The 19608-nt window shown below is 46.0% G+C and overlaps 8 protein-coding genes across 8 annotated transcripts; 4 read left to right on the top strand and 4 right to left on the bottom strand.

Annotated features, from left to right (window-relative positions):
* Positions 1–1173: 1173 nt before the first annotated feature.
* VTP01DRAFT_2245 (uncharacterized protein) lies at positions 1174–1710 on the bottom strand (the record flags this gene model as incomplete). The annotated part of the gene is made up of 2 exons (XM_069380685.1): positions 1174–1372; positions 1613–1710. 2 exons carry the CDS (start codon positions 1708–1710, stop codon positions 1174–1176), a joined length of 297 nt encoding a protein of 98 aa, XP_069237748.1.
* Positions 1711–2052: 342 nt separating this feature from the next.
* On the bottom strand, positions 2053–4266 carry VTP01DRAFT_2244 (uncharacterized protein; the record flags this gene model as incomplete). Its single annotated transcript, XM_069380684.1, has 11 exons — positions 2053–2262; positions 2315–2460; positions 2511–2935; positions 2996–3090; positions 3153–3315; positions 3364–3458; positions 3521–3574; positions 3634–3713; positions 3770–3828; positions 3886–4007; positions 4066–4266. 11 exons carry the CDS (start codon positions 4264–4266, stop codon positions 2053–2055), a joined length of 1650 nt encoding a protein of 549 aa, XP_069237747.1.
* A 938-nt stretch (positions 4267–5204) lies between these two features.
* VTP01DRAFT_2243 (uncharacterized protein) lies at positions 5205–8498 on the top strand (the record flags this gene model as incomplete). The annotated part of the gene is made up of 1 exon (XM_069380683.1): positions 5205–8498. One exon carries the CDS (start codon positions 5205–5207, stop codon positions 8496–8498), a length of 3294 nt encoding a protein of 1097 aa, XP_069237746.1.
* Positions 8499–8708: 210 nt separating this feature from the next.
* Positions 8709–10669, top strand: VTP01DRAFT_2242 (uncharacterized protein; the record flags this gene model as incomplete). Its single annotated transcript, XM_069380682.1, has 8 exons — positions 8709–9041; positions 9111–9257; positions 9320–9347; positions 9402–9407; positions 9473–9553; positions 9616–9688; positions 9750–10326; positions 10385–10669. The coding sequence occupies 8 exons, from the start codon at positions 8709–8711 to the stop codon at positions 10667–10669; spliced, it is 1530 nt and encodes a 509-aa protein (XP_069237745.1).
* Positions 10670–10754: 85 nt separating this feature from the next.
* VTP01DRAFT_2241 (uncharacterized protein) lies at positions 10755–11819 on the bottom strand (the record flags this gene model as incomplete). The annotated part of the gene is made up of 1 exon (XM_069380681.1): positions 10755–11819. The coding sequence occupies one exon, from the start codon at positions 11817–11819 to the stop codon at positions 10755–10757; it is 1065 nt and encodes a 354-aa protein (XP_069237744.1).
* A 2211-nt stretch (positions 11820–14030) lies between these two features.
* Positions 14031–16695, bottom strand: VTP01DRAFT_2240 (uncharacterized protein; the record flags this gene model as incomplete). The annotated part of the gene is made up of 6 exons (XM_069380680.1): positions 14031–15356; positions 15420–15956; positions 16015–16185; positions 16244–16372; positions 16429–16507; positions 16568–16695. 6 exons carry the CDS (start codon positions 16693–16695, stop codon positions 14031–14033), a joined length of 2370 nt encoding a protein of 789 aa, XP_069237743.1.
* Positions 16696–17105: 410 nt separating this feature from the next.
* On the top strand, positions 17106–18715 carry VTP01DRAFT_2239 (uncharacterized protein; the record flags this gene model as incomplete). Its single annotated transcript, XM_069380678.1, has 3 exons — positions 17106–17963; positions 18027–18209; positions 18272–18715. 3 exons carry the CDS (start codon positions 17106–17108, stop codon positions 18713–18715), a joined length of 1485 nt encoding a protein of 494 aa, XP_069237742.1.
* A 97-nt stretch (positions 18716–18812) lies between these two features.
* On the top strand, positions 18813–19425 carry VTP01DRAFT_2238 (uncharacterized protein; the record flags this gene model as incomplete). Its single annotated transcript, XM_069380677.1, has 3 exons — positions 18813–18879; positions 18945–18988; positions 19057–19425. 3 exons carry the CDS (start codon positions 18813–18815, stop codon positions 19423–19425), a joined length of 480 nt encoding a protein of 159 aa, XP_069237741.1.
* Between the last annotated feature and the right edge of the window lie 183 nt (positions 19426–19608).

Here is a 19608-nt window from a genome sequence, read left to right as displayed (position 1 = left end):
GGAAATAAATTTCATTGGCTGCGACATTACTTTTTAAAAATACTGGTACATCCAACCCGATCGTCAAATCACAAACAAGGATGTACGATTTCTTTTTACCTGACGGCAAATTTGCTCAAGTCTTATTCTTTTCCTCTCAAGACGCATATATATTGTGCCAAGGGAGAGGGTTAAGTTCAGGCACTGAGATCTTTTTAGCAGGCTGCTCTGCACTCTGTTGCTTTTGATTTTGCTGCCAAAGCAGCTCTTCTCGTTCTCTATCGCCTGAAACACTTGAGCAAACCCCGTTTCCGTGGAAGCTTATTTATGTCACATAAAAGAAAAAAAGAAGATGTACAACGGCGCTAAGCATACACTCTTTATATCGACACTCATCTATACGTACGCATATGCAACTGGGCCGGTCAGACCCAGGAAGCGTCGATTATAGCCACTGCGTCCTTGTCGTCTTCTTCCGATTTCGCGCATAAATCATCACTGCAGCATCACCTAAGATCGTTATCACATCCTATGCATCAATGATACAAGCAACATATATAAATACTTGTTAGATTGTAGGTTGATTCTCTGTAAAAAAATCTATTCCAATGTATAGGGTATAAACGCAGAAGTAAACGTTATTCGGTGACTTCTTTAATTCGTGCCTTGATGACAATGCGCTGGCCATCAACAATGGCAACCGATTAATATCCCGGGTGGTATACGTGACTTTAAATGTAGCTTTTGAGGGTGTGTTTTGTATTCTAGTTAGAAAATTTCATTATCTCTCCATACCTTCGGAAAGTCACAGTGCAGGAATTTGCCATGGTGCTTCATGGGCCTTGAAAATCTCAGAATGTCGGAATGAGCGTTAGGCATGCAGCCCTTCTCTCTACACCCTTTTTCCTGCTATCTGATTGCACCGCTTGACTCAAAGTGATCCATGAAATGAATTATATTGAAGACTTGAAAGTAAGTTCTACTTCAGTAGACGCACCCGGACAATTGCTTCTCTCAAAAAAAAGGGGGTACAGATGGCGAATCTTGTCTTTCTCTGTGCAATCCGACAGTTTGGTCTTTGTATACATCTCTCGGGCAGCAAGCTGTTCTCGATCGCACTAGAGCGCACAGTCTGTGGAAGGTTAGGACTTCCTGCGTGGCCCCTATCTGTCTGCGTGACAGCTTCCTTAGTTTCTACGGGGACTGGACATTCAGGCTGAAAGCGGCTATTGCAATGATTAAGGCAGCCTCTGCTTTTTGCCCTGTGGGTGTGGAGAGGACTTCCCTGTTGCGTTCAGGGTAGGTCTGTCCGCGTGACAGCTCTTCCGGTTGCAGAGACCATCGTTGGATCGTGCATGAGTAAGCCAAGGATGCCTGCCTGCTTTCCAAATGGCTACAGTTGATCTATTGCCGGTATTACCATACGAGCTGATCTGTTTATTCTAAAGGTAAATTCTTAAGATTGGATCTTATGCCACTTTTTTCAAAGATGGGACTTTAGGGAACAGCAATCCTTGTCTTTCTCTGTGCAATCCGACAGTTTGGTCTTTGTATACATCTCTCGGGCAGCAAGCTGCTCTCGATGGCTTAGTCATCCTTCTTTCTCGCTGTGTCTTCATAAACCTTCACCTACGCTTCGCTCCGTTGCGCATATCCTTCCGACTTTTGTCCATTTAGACGTCGCTTCTTGAATTCACTGCCTTCTGAATACTTGCAATAGAATGAATGCATGAAAGAGCAAGTGTCTGTATTTGTATCCGGATAATGACTCGCGAAGGATAGCCTCCCTTTGTGCTATAAGTCATATAGCTGTAGTAAATAAGATGATGTAGTGGATAGAGATTCGGCTTTTGGAACCTCACATTTTAATAAAGAAAGAGTCATAAAGAGTCGCCATTTGTAACACTCGAACTGCATAATGCTCAGGTTTGTGAGCAAGTAGACCTTGCGAAGGAAAATCTCACCAGCGGATAATATTTATATACAGATCATTTGTAACGATGGTATGCATTCATATAGCGATAGAGGCTTATAAAAAATGAAAAAAGAAGAGCATCGGGAAAGGGAACGTAGTCAGGGTATTGGCATCGGAGGTGAACTGCGAGGTAGATTATCCACAAAGTACGATGCATGGATGCGCTCTGACAATCGGATGATAGCCGGCCTGACAATTTTGGATAAATCTGCTTCATCGGGAACGGCAGTATAACGATACTTTTTTCCATTGCTCTGGTGCTGTTCCTGTATTTCTTCTAAGATTTTCATGGATTTTTCCATCTCGATCTGCAACCAAGTTAAATATATGCTTGTAATCAAAAGCTTAATTCGAGTGTACCTTGAGATTCCACCAGAAACGAGAAAAGTCCAGTATCACTTTATCATCGTCCCGGAAGGACACTGGGACGTCCGCCTTGTCTTCCCTTACCATCGTCATGAGTCCTGGGTGGGGGGTGCGCAGACTCCATAACCGTATGTGTTTCCCTATGAGGGCTGAGCAGAATGCACTCTCATAGTTGACATAGTATACTTACCATGCAGGTGAATAAAGAATAACTTCAGCTTGGAAAAGGTGCTGAAGGATGCGCATTTGTAAGTATCAGCAATAGTCTTGATCATGGCGACAAGACCGTACAATCCTTTATGAAAATCGAAACTTGATTTGCGAATGTTTGCTTGATTTAAGGCATGTGATATTTCCAGAATGCATACTTCAATATCGTTGATAGTGATGATACCATCTGCTTTGTAAATATTTCGCTCGTTTACGAAGAATCCATTGTTCTTGAGTTGCTGTGTCATGGCACGCAACTGCACTTCCGCTGGAAAGTAACGTATCTTCCAGTTGGGGTTTGCGCTAGCTTGGATTGTGATACGTATAGATGGATCAAGGATGACAGAGCTGAGAACCGACTCACTAAACTCTAAGTCTGTCTCTGCAATATAGATGTCACGTATTCTTTGATATGTAGGGCGTTAACCAGGTAGTTATCATAAGCACGCGAATAATAATCCTCACATAGTCAAGAACATATCGTATAGAAACTCTTCTTGGCGATGTCGGTCGCCACCTGGTACCATTTTCCTTACCATGGAAAGCTTGGAGGCGGGTGCCTACAGTATGCAGAGATATTAGAGCTTTGTCGTGAATACTAACACACACAATCGGTACTTACAGCATCAAGGATTCCATCAACGTATGTCAGCTCCTCGGAGAAGAAGTTGACAAATGGACTTCTTTTTTCCAAACGGTTCACCGTTTCTTCGTAAACCTTTTCTGGCATACCCTCTGTTCGCCGGAGATTTTCGCCGCACACAATGATGCCATGCCGCTCAGCACTATGTTACTAAGTTATCTATGCAGTACAGGCAAGCATTAATATTCACCTATAGAGATGCAGGTCTTGATCAGTTTCCGCAGCATCCAAGAAAAGTAGCCATTCTTGCCATAACGTTCTCTCCATCGTGACAAATGATTCTGTCTATACAAATTCACAGGTTAGTTAATAGTCGTAACATGCTGCAAAGGGATATAAAGGATTGCCTCATCATCCAGACCATCCGAGTCCACAGTACTCTGGTATCCAGCTTTTTGCTTCTGTAAAATTTGGAAGTTATCAGATATAAACAAATCGTTACTCCCTTATGAGCCATTACCTTTTGGCTGCCATCGTTTTCTTCTTCCATTGCATCGCTTATTACGGATCTCTTTCGCAGTATTTCATTAGAGATTTGTTCTATTATGCATCTAGTCAGACATGCGCTGCACCGCGTAGACAGCAATAAGCTCTACCTTGACCGGTATAATTGTTTGTAGTTGAGGTCCCAATGTTCATCGTTACATTCGAACCACTATCGTCAAACTGTATATGAGCATTTCGTAAACTTTGTAGGTTTTTCTTTACGTACTCTTGGTTATTATTTGTAATCTTCAGATTCGAGATAGCGACTTGAGATCTGGTAGAGTTGTCTGGGGCTTGATTTTCGTCTTCATTGAGCTGCTTGTTTGGAAACATCTTCTTAAACTTGTCCTATATTGTACCTTAATTTCAGATACTTCTTGTCTCGCCACAGGCAGGTTAGTCAGACCTTTTCTTGTGCCCAATGCTCGAGCATTAAGCGCGCCTTTAGGCCTTTCGCCGTAGTCCTTTCCTGTGACAGAACCTCCAAGTCCTTTTTGATAGCGAACAGAATACGGCCTTGGTCCGCATCTTTAGCGGTCTCAATGTAACGGCTCACGATCGCTTGATGATTCCATGATTCAACTGCCGTTGTTCTGAAATAATCCATGGCACGAATTGTTGGGGATTTCACGCTTTATGTGGCAAAAATTGGCTGGCACAAGCTAGGCAATGGGGCTGGGAGCTGGACGATTTTCCGTCGGTCTCCTTCGCGGCCAAGAATACTTGCGTTGCAAAACCTGTCAGAAGCGCCACGCCAGATAGTGTTCCAGGCGGCATAAATATTTTCTTCAGTTACACAATGCTTGCTCGCTGTTAATAAACCCAATTCCTTCCATATCTCTAATGCATCCACTGTCAAAGTCTGCAAACTGGAGCTGACAGGACTCTTAGCATGAGTGCAAATATCTTCCTCTTCATTGCAAATTGCCAGGAAAATAAAAACTGTTTATTATGTATAAAAAAGATGGACAACGGCGCTAACCATATACTCTTTATATCGACACTCATCCATACATACTCATACACAACTGTGCCGGTCAGAACCACAGCAGCGTCGATCATGGCCACTGCGTACTTGTCGTCCTCCTCCGATTACTCATTCGCGCATAAATCTTCACGCAGCATCATCCAATATCGTTACCACATCCTATGCATCGATGATACAAGCAACATATATAGATATTCGTTAAATTCTCGGTTGATTATCTGTAAAAAAATCTATTCCCATGTATAGGGTATAAACGCAAAAGTAAACGTTATTCGTGCCTTGATGACAATGCGATGAATATCACCAATGGCAAACCGATTAATAGGTGGTCGGAGAAACAAATGTGTCAAGCGAAGATCAAGATGAACTTTTTTTTTGTATTCTGAAGTTCCGATGGCGCAATTTTCGTAAGTTCTGAATGGTTGATCTCAGCAAAGAATTGCGTGCTTGCCAATGAAGTGGAAGAAGAGAAAGTATAAGCGGATATATTCCATCGATGAAGTATCCGACGACGGATTTCTTTTGTCTCTCTTTCTTTCCACTCTCTACCTACCTTCATGTTTGCCTCGACAGCACTCTTGGCTGCGCTCATCAAGAGCAAGGCACTCTCAAAGAACGATCTATCCGGCAAACAAGCAGAGTTATCTCGGGAACTCGTTGAAACTGTCACTGCAGAGATCAAACAGCAGCAGCAAGAGGATGCTGCATCGACAGCTGGCAGCCAGACAACCATTGTTGATGAAGAAACCACTCTGCGCCTTCAATCTCGAGTTAAAAATGCATTGCAAGTCCTATTTTCATCAACCGATGTGTGCTTGCTCGACGCCAACCATGCCATCGAATACATTGCCTATGCTCTCAGCGATCTAGTCTTTGTATACCCCGGCAACATCAACGAATACTTGGGCAAGCAGCTCGCTGACTGGCAATCGACTGTCCGCAACTGCCATGGTGACCTTGTCAAGGTCGTAGAGATGGAGACTCGCGCCGGTGCACTCCAGGCTGTTCAGGGCGCTATTGCAAACAACACCAAGAGCGCTACCGTCTTGACTAGCTCCCAAGCTCTCTTGTCAATGATTCCCAACATCCATGCTCTCGCTCTCGCTCGCCAGCCTGTTGTCTTCCACGTTAGCGCTTACGCTGTCGACCAAGATTTGGTCGCACACTCCCAGGTCGAAGCAGTCTTGGCCGCCCGAAACTCGGGTGCCATCTTGCTTTCGTCTAGCACTGTCCAAGAAGCTCACGATATCGCCATCGCCGCTCACATTCTCGCCAAGGCTGCTGGCTTGCCTGTGATCCACTACTTTGACGGTGCTTCCATTGATATCCAAAAGACCAAGATCCTCTCCTACGCGCACTTGGCCGGTATCAAGACTCCCGCTGTTGCCGGTGATGCTTACGCTGTTGCCGAACAAGTCTTGGGTCAATTCGGATACAAGCCCTTCGAGTACGTTGGTGCCAAGGATGCTTCTACTGTCTTGGTATCGTTGGGCGCCGGTGTCTCCAACATTGAGGAGGCTGTGCTCAAGAACTCTGGCGTTGCTCTTTTGATCGCCCGTCTTTTCCGTCCTTGGAACGAGTCCAAATTCCTCGCTCAATTGCCTGCCTCTGCTTCTCGCATCATTGTTCTCGAACAAGCCGACGGTCTATTTGCTTTCAACGGTCCTCTTTTCTTGGATATAGCCGCAGCTGTCCGCTTTGGTCATCAAAAGCAATTGTCTCTCGTCACTGCTCAGGCCAGCAGCTTCTCCCACATCACCGCCAGCCATATTCCTACTCTTGTCGCCAAGGCACAGCAAGCCAACTTTGTCGACTTGTCATCCGTGGACTTTGCTGTTATTCCCGAGGAACAGTTCAAGCAAGATGTCTGGAACGCCATCTTCTGGGACGTTGAACAGGATGGAACCACTGACGCTGCTCTGCACGCTGCTCATTTGGTGCACCAGCAGGATCTCAGCAAGGATATCAGCGTTCAGGTTGCTCGCGATGCTTACCGCGTCGGCGGTACTGTGACATTTAGCCGCGTTGTCCAGAGCAACAAGCCAGTCTCTGCAAAGGCCAAATTTGTCGGTCTCCACAACATTAATCTTCACAAGGAATATGATATCCTCGCTCTTGCCGACAACAAGGCCATTGTGCTCGTTCACGGTCCATGGAAGCACGGTGATGAAATCGAGGCTCACTTGACAAACGAATTCAAGCTCGCCCTTACAAAGCTCGATATCCAATTGTACGCTCTGGATGCTGCACGCATTGCCGAAAGCCTCGGTCTGTCTCGCAAGTCGAGCCATGTTGTCTGGGAAGCCGCCTTCTTGCTGCTCACCCAGCCTTTGGCTGAGGCTACTCGCTTGTCTCAGCTCTACTACGAGCTCGACAGAATCGTCGACGACCAAGGCAACAAGCTGGAACTCTCTTCACTCGTTAACAACATTGTCGACGCTGTATCCAAGCAACTTGTACGCATTGAGCTCTTGCCACCATGGACTATTTTGGAAGTTAGCGACAATGTTCTTCCCACTCAACCAGTTGCACGCGCAGTCGGTCTCAACGAAGTTGAAGAAGATGCTGATGCAGCAACTGTTGTTGAAGAAGGCGAGCAGGAAACTGCTCAAGTCACGAAATGGCACAAGGCAGCCTGGCAAGTCATGTTCAAGGAAGCCTACGCTACCGAGCAAGCCGTTCGACCTGACTTGCATGAAAAGACCTATGTTATTAAAGTTGCCGAGAACAAGCGTCTCACCTCACCCTCTTACGACCGCAACGTGTTCCACTTGGAGTTCGATACCACCGGTTCTAACTTGAAGTACGAGCTTGGCGATGCCCTCGGTGTCCATGGTCACAACGATTACAAGGATGTCAAGGAGTTCTTGAACTGGTACGGTCTTCGCGGAGAAGATATCGTCTATGTCAAGAACGGCGAAACCGGAAAGAAGGAAGCTCGCACCGTGTTCCAGCTCTTCTCGCAGACTTTGGATATCTTTGGTCGTCCCTCCAAGAAGTTCTACGAAGCACTCGCTAACTATGCCACTGATCCCAAGGAGAAGGAGCAGCTTTTGTTCTTGGTATCGTCTGAGGGTAAGGAGGAATACAAGAAGCGTGTTGACGATACCGTCACCTACGACGACTTGTTGCGCGAGTTCACTTCTGCCAAACCTCCCGTCGAAGCTTTGGTCAACATGATCACGCCTATCAAGCCTCGTCACTACTCCATTGCCTCGTCCCAGCGCATGTTTCCCAACCAGGTCCACTTGCTCGTCGTCGCTGTTGACTGGACTACCTCTTCCGGCAAGAAGCGTTATGGTCAGTGCACACGTTACCTTGCCAACTTGCCTGTCGGCGCAGAAGTCACTGTTTCCATCAAGCCCTCGGTCATGAAGCTTCCTCCCTTGGACACCCAACCCGTTATCATGGCTGGTCTCGGTACTGGTATGGCTCCTTTCCGTGCATTCATCCAGGAACGTGCTATGGCCAAGGCCGCAGGCAAGGAGGTCGGTCCCATGGTCTTGTACTTTGGCTCTCGCAACCGACGTATGGAATACTTGTATGGTGAAGAACTCGAAGCTTACCACGCCGATGGTCTCTTGACGCACATGGGTCTTGCTTTCTCTCGTGATCAAAAAGAGAAGGTGTATATCCAGCACAAGATGAAGGAAGACGCCGAGTTGTTGCACGAGTTGCTAGTCAACAAGAACGGCCATTTCTACCTCTGCGGTCCTACCTGGCCTGTTCCTGATGTCAAGGACGCTGTTGTCTATGGCTTGAAGCACTATGGCGGTATCGATGAAAAGAAGGCTAGCAACCTTATTGAAGAATGGAAGGAGAAGGAGAAGTACATCCTCGAAGTCTACTAATTTTCTTATCATTTTACATATTGTATCTCCAAAATATATTTTTGTATCATATTCTCTTCCCCATGATTTGCTCTGCTAGACATCTTGTTCTTTGCAAAAAAAAAATAATATATCATCATCTTGGAACAACTAGACGAAGGTTTTTCTTTGCCAATTTTACTCTATCTATCTCTCTATCTCTCTATCTCTCTATCTCTATCTCTTCCAATCATGGCGGCAACGACCATGACTCGCTCGCGCTCAAAGTCCAGCAACGGCACAGTGCGACGGTCAAGGACACCATCAGAGAACTACGATGCATCAGACTCGCTCGCCTCGTCCTCCAACGCTGTTACAGCTGAGGAGAAGGCACTGCTAAAAAAACTCGACTGGAGGATCGTGCCCTGGATTTTCATTCTCTACTTTTTGAGCGTCGAGGATCGCGCCAATGTCGGCTATGCAATGACAATGAACAAGCAGGCAGGGCACGACCTCGCGTCCACTGCAGGACTCACGGCTCGAGAAAACAATATTGGATTAGGTCTTTTCTACGTTGCTTACATTGTATGCATTTTCATATATACTTTATCCTCTCGTCTCTTCAACGCAAACTTACATAGATCCATTCGTTAGGCCTTTGAGGTCCCGTCAAACCTGGTCATGGCCAACGTGAACCCTGCATATTGGATCGCACGTATCATGATTACATGGAGTATCGTCACTGGATGCATGGCTGCCATCTCGCAGCCGTGGCATTTCTACTTGCTTCGCTTTCTGCTGGTAAAAATCACAAATATCAACGTAGCATTTGGATCTGATGGAAACTAACGACTCGAAATCAGGGAGTCTTTGAAGCAGGCTTTTGGCCAGGTTTGTAATATCATTTATTGTTACATCGTTCTCTTATTCACATACATGTATCAGGAATAAGTAAGGATGACCAAAGAAAGATAAGCGAGATGTCGAGTATTAAACGTAAAACATGGGAAAAACAGCATACTACACGACGTTGTGGTATAAACCCAACGAAATATCTTCTCGCATCGGCGTGACTTATTTGGCTGGTCCAGCATCCGGTAAGAAAATTGCTTTAAAATGCTATATCGATCAGATAGGACTTACAGAGTTTTATGTCAAGGTGCGTTTGGAGGATTGATCTCTGCTGGAATTCAGCTTATAGATACCCGCGGTGGTTTGTACGGTTGGCAATGGTAAGTCTTATTACAAACGTAACAAATTATCGAACCAGACCATCTAACCTTTTTTCAAAAGGCTGTTTCTGATATCTGGCATTATTTCCATTCTATTCGGCATTGCCACGTTGTTTTACCTACCATCCAAGCCCGAGACGAGCAAACGGTTTCTCACCGAAGAGCAGTTCTTGCTTATTCGACAGAGGTTAGCGCCTGACCAAGAACCGGTTGCAGACGATCAACAAAGTGGACAGCAAAGCAGCAAAAAGAGGTTTGCCATCTCAAGGAGCGACTTGGTCGAGGTCAAGGCGCAGCTTTTGGATTACAAGACATGGCTCTTTTGCGTGCTCTATTTCACACCGGTCATGGCAGCTACGTCGCTCGGGTACTTTTTACCAAAGATCGTGCAGGAAATAGGCACCTACAATTCGATCCAAGTCAGTTTGATGAGTATCCCGCCGTATGTCTTTGGCGGCATCATGGTCTACATTCTCACCAGGCTGAGCGACCATTTGCGCAACCGCGGATGGTTTATCATTGGATGTTCAGTCGCATCCTTTGCTGGATTCGCTATCCTCAGCTTCGCTGGACCCGTGGGCGTCCGATATTTTGGACTCTTGGTCGTTGCTGGAGGCACATATCCTACAGTTCCTTTGGTAAGTAGTCCTTTATTGCGGGGGAATGTGAGTTTGTAGTTGATATATTTGAAAATAGAGCATGGCGTGGACTGCGAACTCTAAAAAGGATGCTGTTGCTGTTGCCTCGGCGACAGGTATCGTCTCATCTGTTGCTAACTTTGGCGCTCTTGTCTGTACGTTTGCGCTCTACTCTGGCTGGACATCGGATGCTCCTCGCTACGTTGGGTCCAATATGATCAACGGTGGCGCAATGCTTCTTGCTGCCATTTGTGCACTTGTGCTCAAACTAAAACTCAAATCTTTAAACGATAAGATGGATAGCAACGATCAAGGCAAAATGCACTACAAATATCTGCTGTGACAACAATAATTTATTTTTGCTTTACTTTACTACAATATAGCTTTATATTTGTACAAGTTCAAGGAATGTTGAATACATTGAAGGTTCAGTTCTTCTTCTTGTCTATCCTTTTCAGATCCTGGATACGTCCCTCCCGGTAAACTGCGTAGAATGCAAAGGCTGCTCCTGGACCAACCGCTGCAGAGCCTAGCAACAGCAATATCGCGCCCTTGATGCCATCTTCTAGCAATGCAAAGAATACGCAGTATATAAAGAATGCAGCGAGATCAACGAGCATGATATGGGATGCCATCGTCTGCCGGAAGAATTCGCCAGTGTTGCCGATGGATCGCTCTGAGCTGGCAGCCATTGCCAACTCTACGAAAGCCTCTATCGACAGCAAATCCTGCACTTTTGCTCGCACATACGTGGCATAGTACACAATGACATTGAGAACGCCGAGGAATACATAGGCACGTTCGACGGCTGAGCGACTGTCACCGACGCGGATGCGAAGGCGGGCATCCTCCGTCATGCGCGGATCGTCTGGATCCTCCAAGCACTTTAGCGAAGAGGTGGCAAGTGTAAGCAAAGGCGTGAACAGGAGCGGTGCAAACTGCCAGAGAGCAATGACAAGTTCTTCGGTTCGAGTTTTCGGTTCGAGTCCGATACACATGTACACTGTTGGTATCACGTAGCCTGCCAACATGGCGAAAAGCACGCCGTTTGCCTTTGCAGGTCGAATGTACGTATCCTTACCACTATTGTTGCTGTAGTAATACACGGGCATCCAAACGGCTGGAAATATGACCGAGATGCCGACCGCATTTGCCAGCAAGGAAAACAATGGAGCGAACGTCAATGCCCGGTTGGCGTCGCGCCGAGCACCTTCCATCAACCAGAATGCGAGGATGGTGCCAAAGAAGCCGAGTAGCACGTAGGTGACATCGCTGCCGAGCGGATCTTGGAGCGCGTACTTGAACACTTGCACGTAGTAGCAAATGATGCTGTCGAGCGGTGCCCAGCCGAACAGAGCCGTCGCTGCGTCCGGGTGGCAAAGAGCATGAAGCTCGTGTCCAAAGGTTTCGAGTGTGGTGGTAAAGTAAACTTGGACTAAACCGCCGTAAGCTATACCTGCCGCCAGCGCCAGCCAGAACTTTGTACTTGGCATATATATGTTTAGCAAAGGAAGAAAGAGGTAGAGAGGCGCAACGGTTTGTTCTTTTTTTCCAGCATGAATACATGCCCCGCATGCCCCGACTCTGAATAACCATGTAACATACAACATTTTGGGATCTGGCAGAACAACTTGACTGATTTCTCTCTGTTATCTTTTTGAACTATTGCTGTTGTAAATCTAGCCGATCTTTCACTAGTATTACAATTTGCTTATGCTCGCAAATGAGGCCTGTCGCCAGAGATCAGCCAGTTTGAATGGTTTCTGCTCTTCGGGTGTGTCTTTCTTTTCCCTTCGTGTACCTCCCCCTCTTATTGTTGCCGTTTTATCAGCGTGGATTATTGCACGCAGAGCAATGATATATAGAGAATCGATATTGGAGCGCATCTACGATAAAGGTGTATTTCACAAACATAGTCAAATTGTGAGTAAGAGAAATGCTGGTATAGATTTGTTTTCGTCGCCTCAAAGGATACCAACATCGCTGCTTGTTTCCACAGCCGTTATATAGAAAGAGCTGCTCTGCCGTTTTTTCATACGTGGTTGTCAAAGTACCCCTTTTTCGAGTAACCTGCGCCGACGATGAATAGCGTAGAATTTGATGTCGGCTCCAGTACTTCTCCTAACAAGCAGCAGCCCATCAGCCTACAAGCGCAGATAAACTCGAAGAGAACTTTGCCAAGACTCCTTGCACAATATCATCGCGTAGTTTTTCGCAACGAGGCCTGAGCAAGCAATGATAATCGTTCACAGCATTGCAAGGTCAAAAAGATTAAAGGAACGAGACAACGTAAAGTTTTACTTGTAACAAACTAGACTAATAACGTACAAGGATCAAGATTGACATGAATAACAAGACGACATTTCGCTACAGCTAAATTGCAAGACTGCATTGTTGAGGACTCACTAGAGTCCATAATATTTTCATTTTCATTATTTGTTTCTATGTGGATAATAAGGACATGCCAAAAACTGTAGACAGAGGCCCTAACGTTTAAAAAAAAGACAACAACACTAGAAAAAGGGACAATAGAAAAGGTCACATCCCGCATCACCACAATTTCATTCTCGTTTGTTAGGATGAAGCGCCTTTCATAGCGACAACATCCTTTCGTGATGAAGGCCTTTCGGTCAACATAGAGAAAAAAGGTCAAAAATTGGCCCTTATGCTGTTATGCCCCACAGCGAACTTAATCTGCTACAGCAAAAAGAGTGATAGGTCTAAAGCGCCAAAAGCAGCATCAGCTTAATCATCCCTGGGGAGGCACCAGACCGATTAAGAACCCTCACTTGCAAACAGTTGACGGGGAAGACAAAGAGAAAATCCTCCACGGGGGGAAGCTGCCACTTTTTATAAATTTCCGGATTTCCTGCGGCGTTTGAATTGACTGGCGGCGCCTCACCAAGAACTCGGCGCATAATCATCGAACAGATACGGGACGAGTACGTACAGAAAGCTTGGAACCCGCAGAAACAGAATTTCGCATCAAAGTAACACGTCAACATATAAAACTCAAACGTAAAGTGGACTTCTTCGTGGTAAACCTCGTTGAAAAATTTTTTCTGTGAGGAGCAATACGATTGGAGGATAAACTTGCATAAACGCATTAATTTCGCTTAAAATTCCTTTTTTCTCATGGGCGCGACCGGGCGCTTAACAGGAAAGACGATCTTTCCTGTTAGATGGGCAAAATGGTTTGAATTTTCTACATAGTTTCAGTATCCTAGCAATGTTTGCTCAGGCACTCTGTGTAAGAATAATAAGGCACCGAACAACAATGCTTCATGTTCCTTAACGTCGCTTCTGAACCCAAACATCGTCGTGAAAATTGTCCTCTCCAATTCAACTTTATTTTTAGGATGCGATGCGTGGAGGATCGTCATTCCGTCAAACCATTATTTTGCATAAACAGTGCGGATGAAGATTCCTAACCAGCGCCCGCATGCAGACTACCATGGTGGACAGAAAAAAAAATCGGATATGTCGCCAAAGTGATCAGGCAAGGAACGCCAATTTATTCTGTGACATCCGTCAAAAAAAGCAAGTGACACCCGCATTTTTTCTCTCAAAACCGCCATCTATTTCCGGAAGCACTGGATTAGAGAACGATGTGGAACGATACAAAAGAGCATCAGGTCGCTTTAGTTCTACAGCACCGTCTTAAAACTTTAGAAATAGAGTACAATGATGTTATTTTTCAGCAATCATGTCCCTAGCAATGCGTTTCTCCGTCTACTTGTTTGACTACGTCTCAGTTGCCACGGAGGCTCCACTACAGCAGGTTGTTGCTGCTCCGTGTTGGTATCTTGCTCCTTGCTGTTGTTGCTTCTACGCGAGAACATCCGCTTGAGGGTCTTTGACCGCGACAGAAACCGGTTCTGCTTGAGAGTCCCGTCCGAGCCCGGTCTGCTGGGTGAATGCTTTGTCGCGAAGGGTTCGCTCATGCTCCTGCTGATATCCACGCTGCTTGTAGCTGAGCCAGATGTCGGACTCGGTAGCAAATGCTCGCCATCCTTTGTGCTTTCAGCGCTTTGAAAAGACTCAATGCCAGGCGTGACAGGTGGAGTTTGGTCTGTCAGACTAATCCGGGTATTTGCCACACTTTCGGACGAGACAGGCAGTTCTTCTTTTGGCACGTGCAACGTACTATCCAGCGGCAAGTTATACCGAGTTCTCATGCCAGGTGGGAGGCGGCGACTGTAGTAGTCCAGATCCTTTTGATACGCGCTGATGGCCGCGTTCCACAAATCATCCTTGTTCCAAAGTCTCCTAGACGATCGCTTGTTTTCATTCAAGTTTGGGATCGAGTCAATAGACCATTCTATAGGTGATATCTCTGGACGCTCTGCCATCCGTGCTTCAAAGTACTTTAATGTATATTTTCGATGCTCTTCTTTCTCAGGATCATCCTCGTAGACCGTTTCCCTGAGTTCGGCTAACAGTTTCTGAGCACGGGTGATTTGTCGCACGTAGATATTGTATTCAATTTCGTACGGCACTGGATCTGTTTCCTTGTCAAACTTGAATTGATAGTCCAAATTGTCACGCTTTTCCAAACGGCACGCTTGCACGGTAATTTGGCCCCTGTGTGTTGCACAGTAGTATTCAGACAGACGACTTTTGGACATTTTCACAGATACAACCGGTCCGCGGCTCTTTTCAAAGTCTTCACCAATGTACACTGGACCTTCGTCGAATGCGCCCCATTCACCTAAGCCGACAGCGCCAGGTAAGAGCATGGTGGTCGCTTCCAGCTCGTCGCTGTGTCCCCAGGGATCCTCGCGCTCGTCGTAGTAGCGATGCTCATCGGCTTGCATCCACGGAGCTTGCATTTCTCTGTTGTCTCTACTCCAATACACTTTGCTCTGGTCTCTCAGGCTCGTCGGCAGTGTATCATAATTTGTCCACTTTGCAGTGTTGTACTGTGCATCCACAGCAGCTATGCTTGTCGACGTCAGCATCCACATCCGCATAGTACCGTCTCTGGATGCCGTTGCTATGTTTTCGGGTCTCATATTCGACCAGGCAATCTATACATGTATATCAGAATTAGCATTTTCAGATACTCTATTCATTTTTCAAAGATCATTCACCGATTGCACAACACTGTTGTGGCCATCGATCTTGGCTACCGGCGCGTGGTGGATGGCTCTGATATCAAAAATGTTGACGACACAGTCTTCGCCAGCGGATGCGACCCAGTACGGTATAAAGTTATTAAACTTGACATCTCGGATAGGTCGAGCGTGCGCGTCGCGCGCTTCCCAAACGACCTTGTCTGCGCGCGTGTCAATAATCTGGAGGGAATTGTCGCAGCCTCCAGTTACGATCAGCGAACGCGGTTGGTGCGGAGACCAGCTCGCACATGTTTGAAGAGAATTGCTGACTGTGAACGACGCTTGAGGACTCGATTCACTTAACGCGTCCCACACATGGACCGTATTGTAAAATGTGCTCAAGAACCGGCTAGATACTTCGACGTCTTTCGCATCAGCGGATTTCGGCACGAGGGCACTCAATGGTTGCCAATCCTCGTGGACGTGCTCTGAAGAATAGTCTGGTGCAAACTCGACGGCTTTCACGATGCTGTTGAACGGAAACTTGCCAGGCACTGCAACGTCAAAGTTTTTCTACAATTCATCATCGATATGAATTATGCCTTGTTTTGATAAAAGTCAATTGACTTACCCGGTTAAAAGGAATAGTATACTGTGTGACGTTGGCAACTCGGAAAGCATTGGGATCGTCGTCGTGCACAGAATATAAAGCAGTGATACCATTTTTGGAGCCGACTAGCAGATGTGAACCGCACCAGTCTAGCGAATGTACCGGAATATCAACGACTTGTTCGTGCAAAACCTACATACAATCGATAAGCTTTCAAGTAGATCTTTCGATCGAGCACAGGGGCGCTTACCTCGAAACGAGGAGGGTATACAGAGTAATCGTCTGCGGCTGCGATGCGATCTACAAGAAAGTATATCGTATAGGTGTCTTCATCCTTGTTTCTTCGCTGCGCCGAACCTACGGCCAGAATACCATTGCGCTAAGAGAGTAGAGAATAATGAATATAAGCAAGACAGGCAAGGAAACTTTCCATACCTCGGACGCAGCCATTGATGTAATGTAACCGTCTCCAGAAGGCAATTCCATGCAATGCGTTCTCAAATCTTTTGTCATTCTAAGCGCAAAAGAATTAGCATTTCTTTCAAAAAGCTGCGAGTATACAGAAGTTACAGACTCTGTAACGCCTTCAGGCAGGATTCGCCAACCCATGGCTCGGTTGAGTGCGCAGAGATACGGCATCCGACGTCTTTGCTGCGATCGACGGATATATTCTCCCAATTCATCCGATGTAATTCGTACCATGCGAAAGTTTATAGTTAAGAGAAAAAGAGACACAACAGGGAGGCCTAGGCCCCAGCAGGTTGCATGCACGGCCATCGAATTGCAAAGATCCATGTTTCAGTTTTGGGACATCGGCTTTAGAGCGATGCCCCACCCGTTTCAATCACGTTTGCTCTTTCTCCTCAAAGTAGTTTGAGTATCTGAGTCATCAACAGACTTGCGCTGCTACGCACGGACCAAAAGCTGTGCTGTGCATCCAAATGTCCGTGATGTGCCAAACAGACCAACTGGGTTTGGGTTTGATGGTCGATTGGGGGGTGTGGCAGTTCAGATCTGGGGGGTGGCGGATTGGGAAGCCACCTGTGACTTGAACTGGTGCCTGTATTCGGCCGGCTCATGCAAGAAGTTTCTTCCCTTTTTTACACGGGCATATGGCGAAAAGTGCAGCAAAGAAAGAGCAGCCAAAGGAAAAAGAAGAACTTGACAAGGTCGAGTCCGCCACCGTAAAAAAAGAAAAGAAGAGCAAAAAGGATGACAAGAAGAGTAAGAGAAGTTCGTTCAAAAAGGAACACCCAAAGCAGCACGACGATCAGAAGAATGCCGACAATGAAGTTTCGACCGATGCCGTAGTTGGAAAGAAGAGGAAACGATCAAAGGATGGCGAGTCAAAAGACAATGCAGACAATGATGAGATCCAGGCAACAACAACAACAACAACAACAACAACAACACCGCAAGCAGAAGCAGCAGTCGATACGTCAGAGAAGAAGCGATCCAAAAAGAAGGCAAAAGCAGGCGACAGTGACGACAAGGAGTCGAAAAAGAAAAAGTCTAAAAAGAAGGCTGATGAAAAGGAGTCTGTAGTGAAAGATAACAGCGACGTACGAGACGAGGCAAAAGATACCCAGACATCATCCGTCGACAATGGCAGCAGCGAACATGACATTAAAAAGCAGGAGACATCACAAGACAGCAGTGAAGAGGACACTACACGTTGGGGATACGACGATAAAGCTATGATAAAGATGTACGGCAGCAACGCCGATGAAGAGCATTCAGATTCGAGCGACGATGACGGTGAAAAGGACGACGACAATTCGGCAAAGGCGGAAAAGGATAAGAACGCGGAAAAAGAAGGCTACGATGAGCAACTTCCCTATACCTTTGATGAAAACGATAACCCTATCTACGTGGAAACGCAAGACGACAAAGAGATATTCCTGTGCAAATTGTGCCCGGCAAAGAAGATGGAGACTGCCAAGCAAGTGGCGACTCATCTTGCCAGTGGAGTAAGTGCACAATTATTGGAATTACGATATATCGATTGATTGCTAACGCGAGATGTACAATAGCATCATGCTCGTCGATTAAACAAGCTCAAGAAACAAAAGAGCAGAATTGCAAAGGGTCTGCCTCCTGTTCCAGAGAAAAAGCAGCAAAATACCAAAGAAGAACAAGAAGATCCAGACAAGCCATTCGAGATGCCTATAATCAAAACTCGGGGAAAGAACAGAACTCGGGAAGATATCTTAAAAGTAAGAATGAAAGAAAACCAGAATTGGAATATTAATCAGGTTTTTAACATCGTGGTCACCAGTTTGCCAAATTGCAAAAACTATCGAATCAGACCCGCAAAGAAGAACGCGAGTCACAGTTAGCGGCAAAGTTGGATGAGAAAAGGAGGATGGCGATTATCCAGCTGAAGCGAGATGGAAAGGAGCCCACCGCGGAAGCAGTGGCGGAAATTGTGTGGCAATGGACAGAGGATGAACGGTTAGAGCGTATCAAGCGTCGACGGATAAAGCGCATCGAAGTCAAGCTGCGCACGGGTCGCATCAAAGCCAAACCGCGTGGCAAGGAAGGCAAGAACGAACTGAAATATCTGCCCCGTAACCTCGAGAAATGGCTTGACAATGCAAAGAAGAGAAAACTCAAGAGAAAACAGAGAAAGGAAAATAGAAAGAAAGTCGAAGAAAAAGAAGCTGCTCAAAGAAAGAAGGGATTGCTAAAAGCACTTGATTCCATGAAAGATATTCAGTAAAAATGTAATCAAAATAAAATATCCAAATCCAAGAAAAATTGGCGTATTTCTGCATTTTCTAAAATTTGGCCTTCCCCGTTGAATTCCCTTCCACCCAATGTTTCTTGGACGTCCGTGCCGGTGTTTACCTTTACAACCACAAAAGCGACTGTTTTCGCAAACTGGTACGTGGTACCTCGCTGTCTCTCGAAGTTTACTGAAATTCACAAATTGTACTGACTCATTGCAGCTTTGAATCGTAGCAAATCAGTGGAAACGGACGACGATGCATTGGTACGCAATTTCTTCGCTAGTCGACACCATATTCACACGTATTAAAAATTATGTATCCAATGGAATAGCCGGTTGAACCTACATGGTCTGTCACGTCCTTGCTAGAACCAGCACGGAACGCGACGGTGACAAGGATAAGCGATGAACAGCTACAACGCCTATTTCAGTTAGCGCAGCTCCAACCTCCAGAGACAGAGCAAGAACAACAAAGCTTACGACGTGACCTCGATCAAATGTCTCAGTTCCTCGCACACTTGCAGGATGTGGAAATGGAAAATGTGGAACCGTTAATACAAATATGGCCTGAGAATATGGGATTAAAGTTGCGTAAGGATGAAAAAAGCACCGATGAGGTAGAAGGACGAGCATTGCTGGAGAAAGCACAGCGCAAAAGCGGGAACTACTACATGGTTCAAGGCCAGTTACCAAATGAATAAATGTCATCAACTCGTTTCAAAGAAAAGATTGCAGTGCACTGGGATATCACTAGTCACAGCACTTTATACAAAAAGAATTGTCGAGACAATCGAGCAGATACCCAATTTCCAAGCAGGACGTCTTCAGTGGCATATCTTTCCAGCGAAATCGCTCACGCTTGATAATCTTTGCCGAGCCGTCAA

Source organism: Rhizomucor pusillus, assembly GCF_041956525.1.
Source record: "Rhizomucor pusillus strain CBS 183.67 unplaced genomic scaffold VTP01scaffold_12, whole genome shotgun sequence".
NCBI lineage: Eukaryota > Fungi > Mucoromycota > Mucoromycetes > Mucorales > Lichtheimiaceae > Rhizomucor > Rhizomucor pusillus.
The sequence above is the reverse complement of the archived record's forward strand: the minus strand, read 5'-3'. Positions and strand labels throughout refer to the sequence as shown.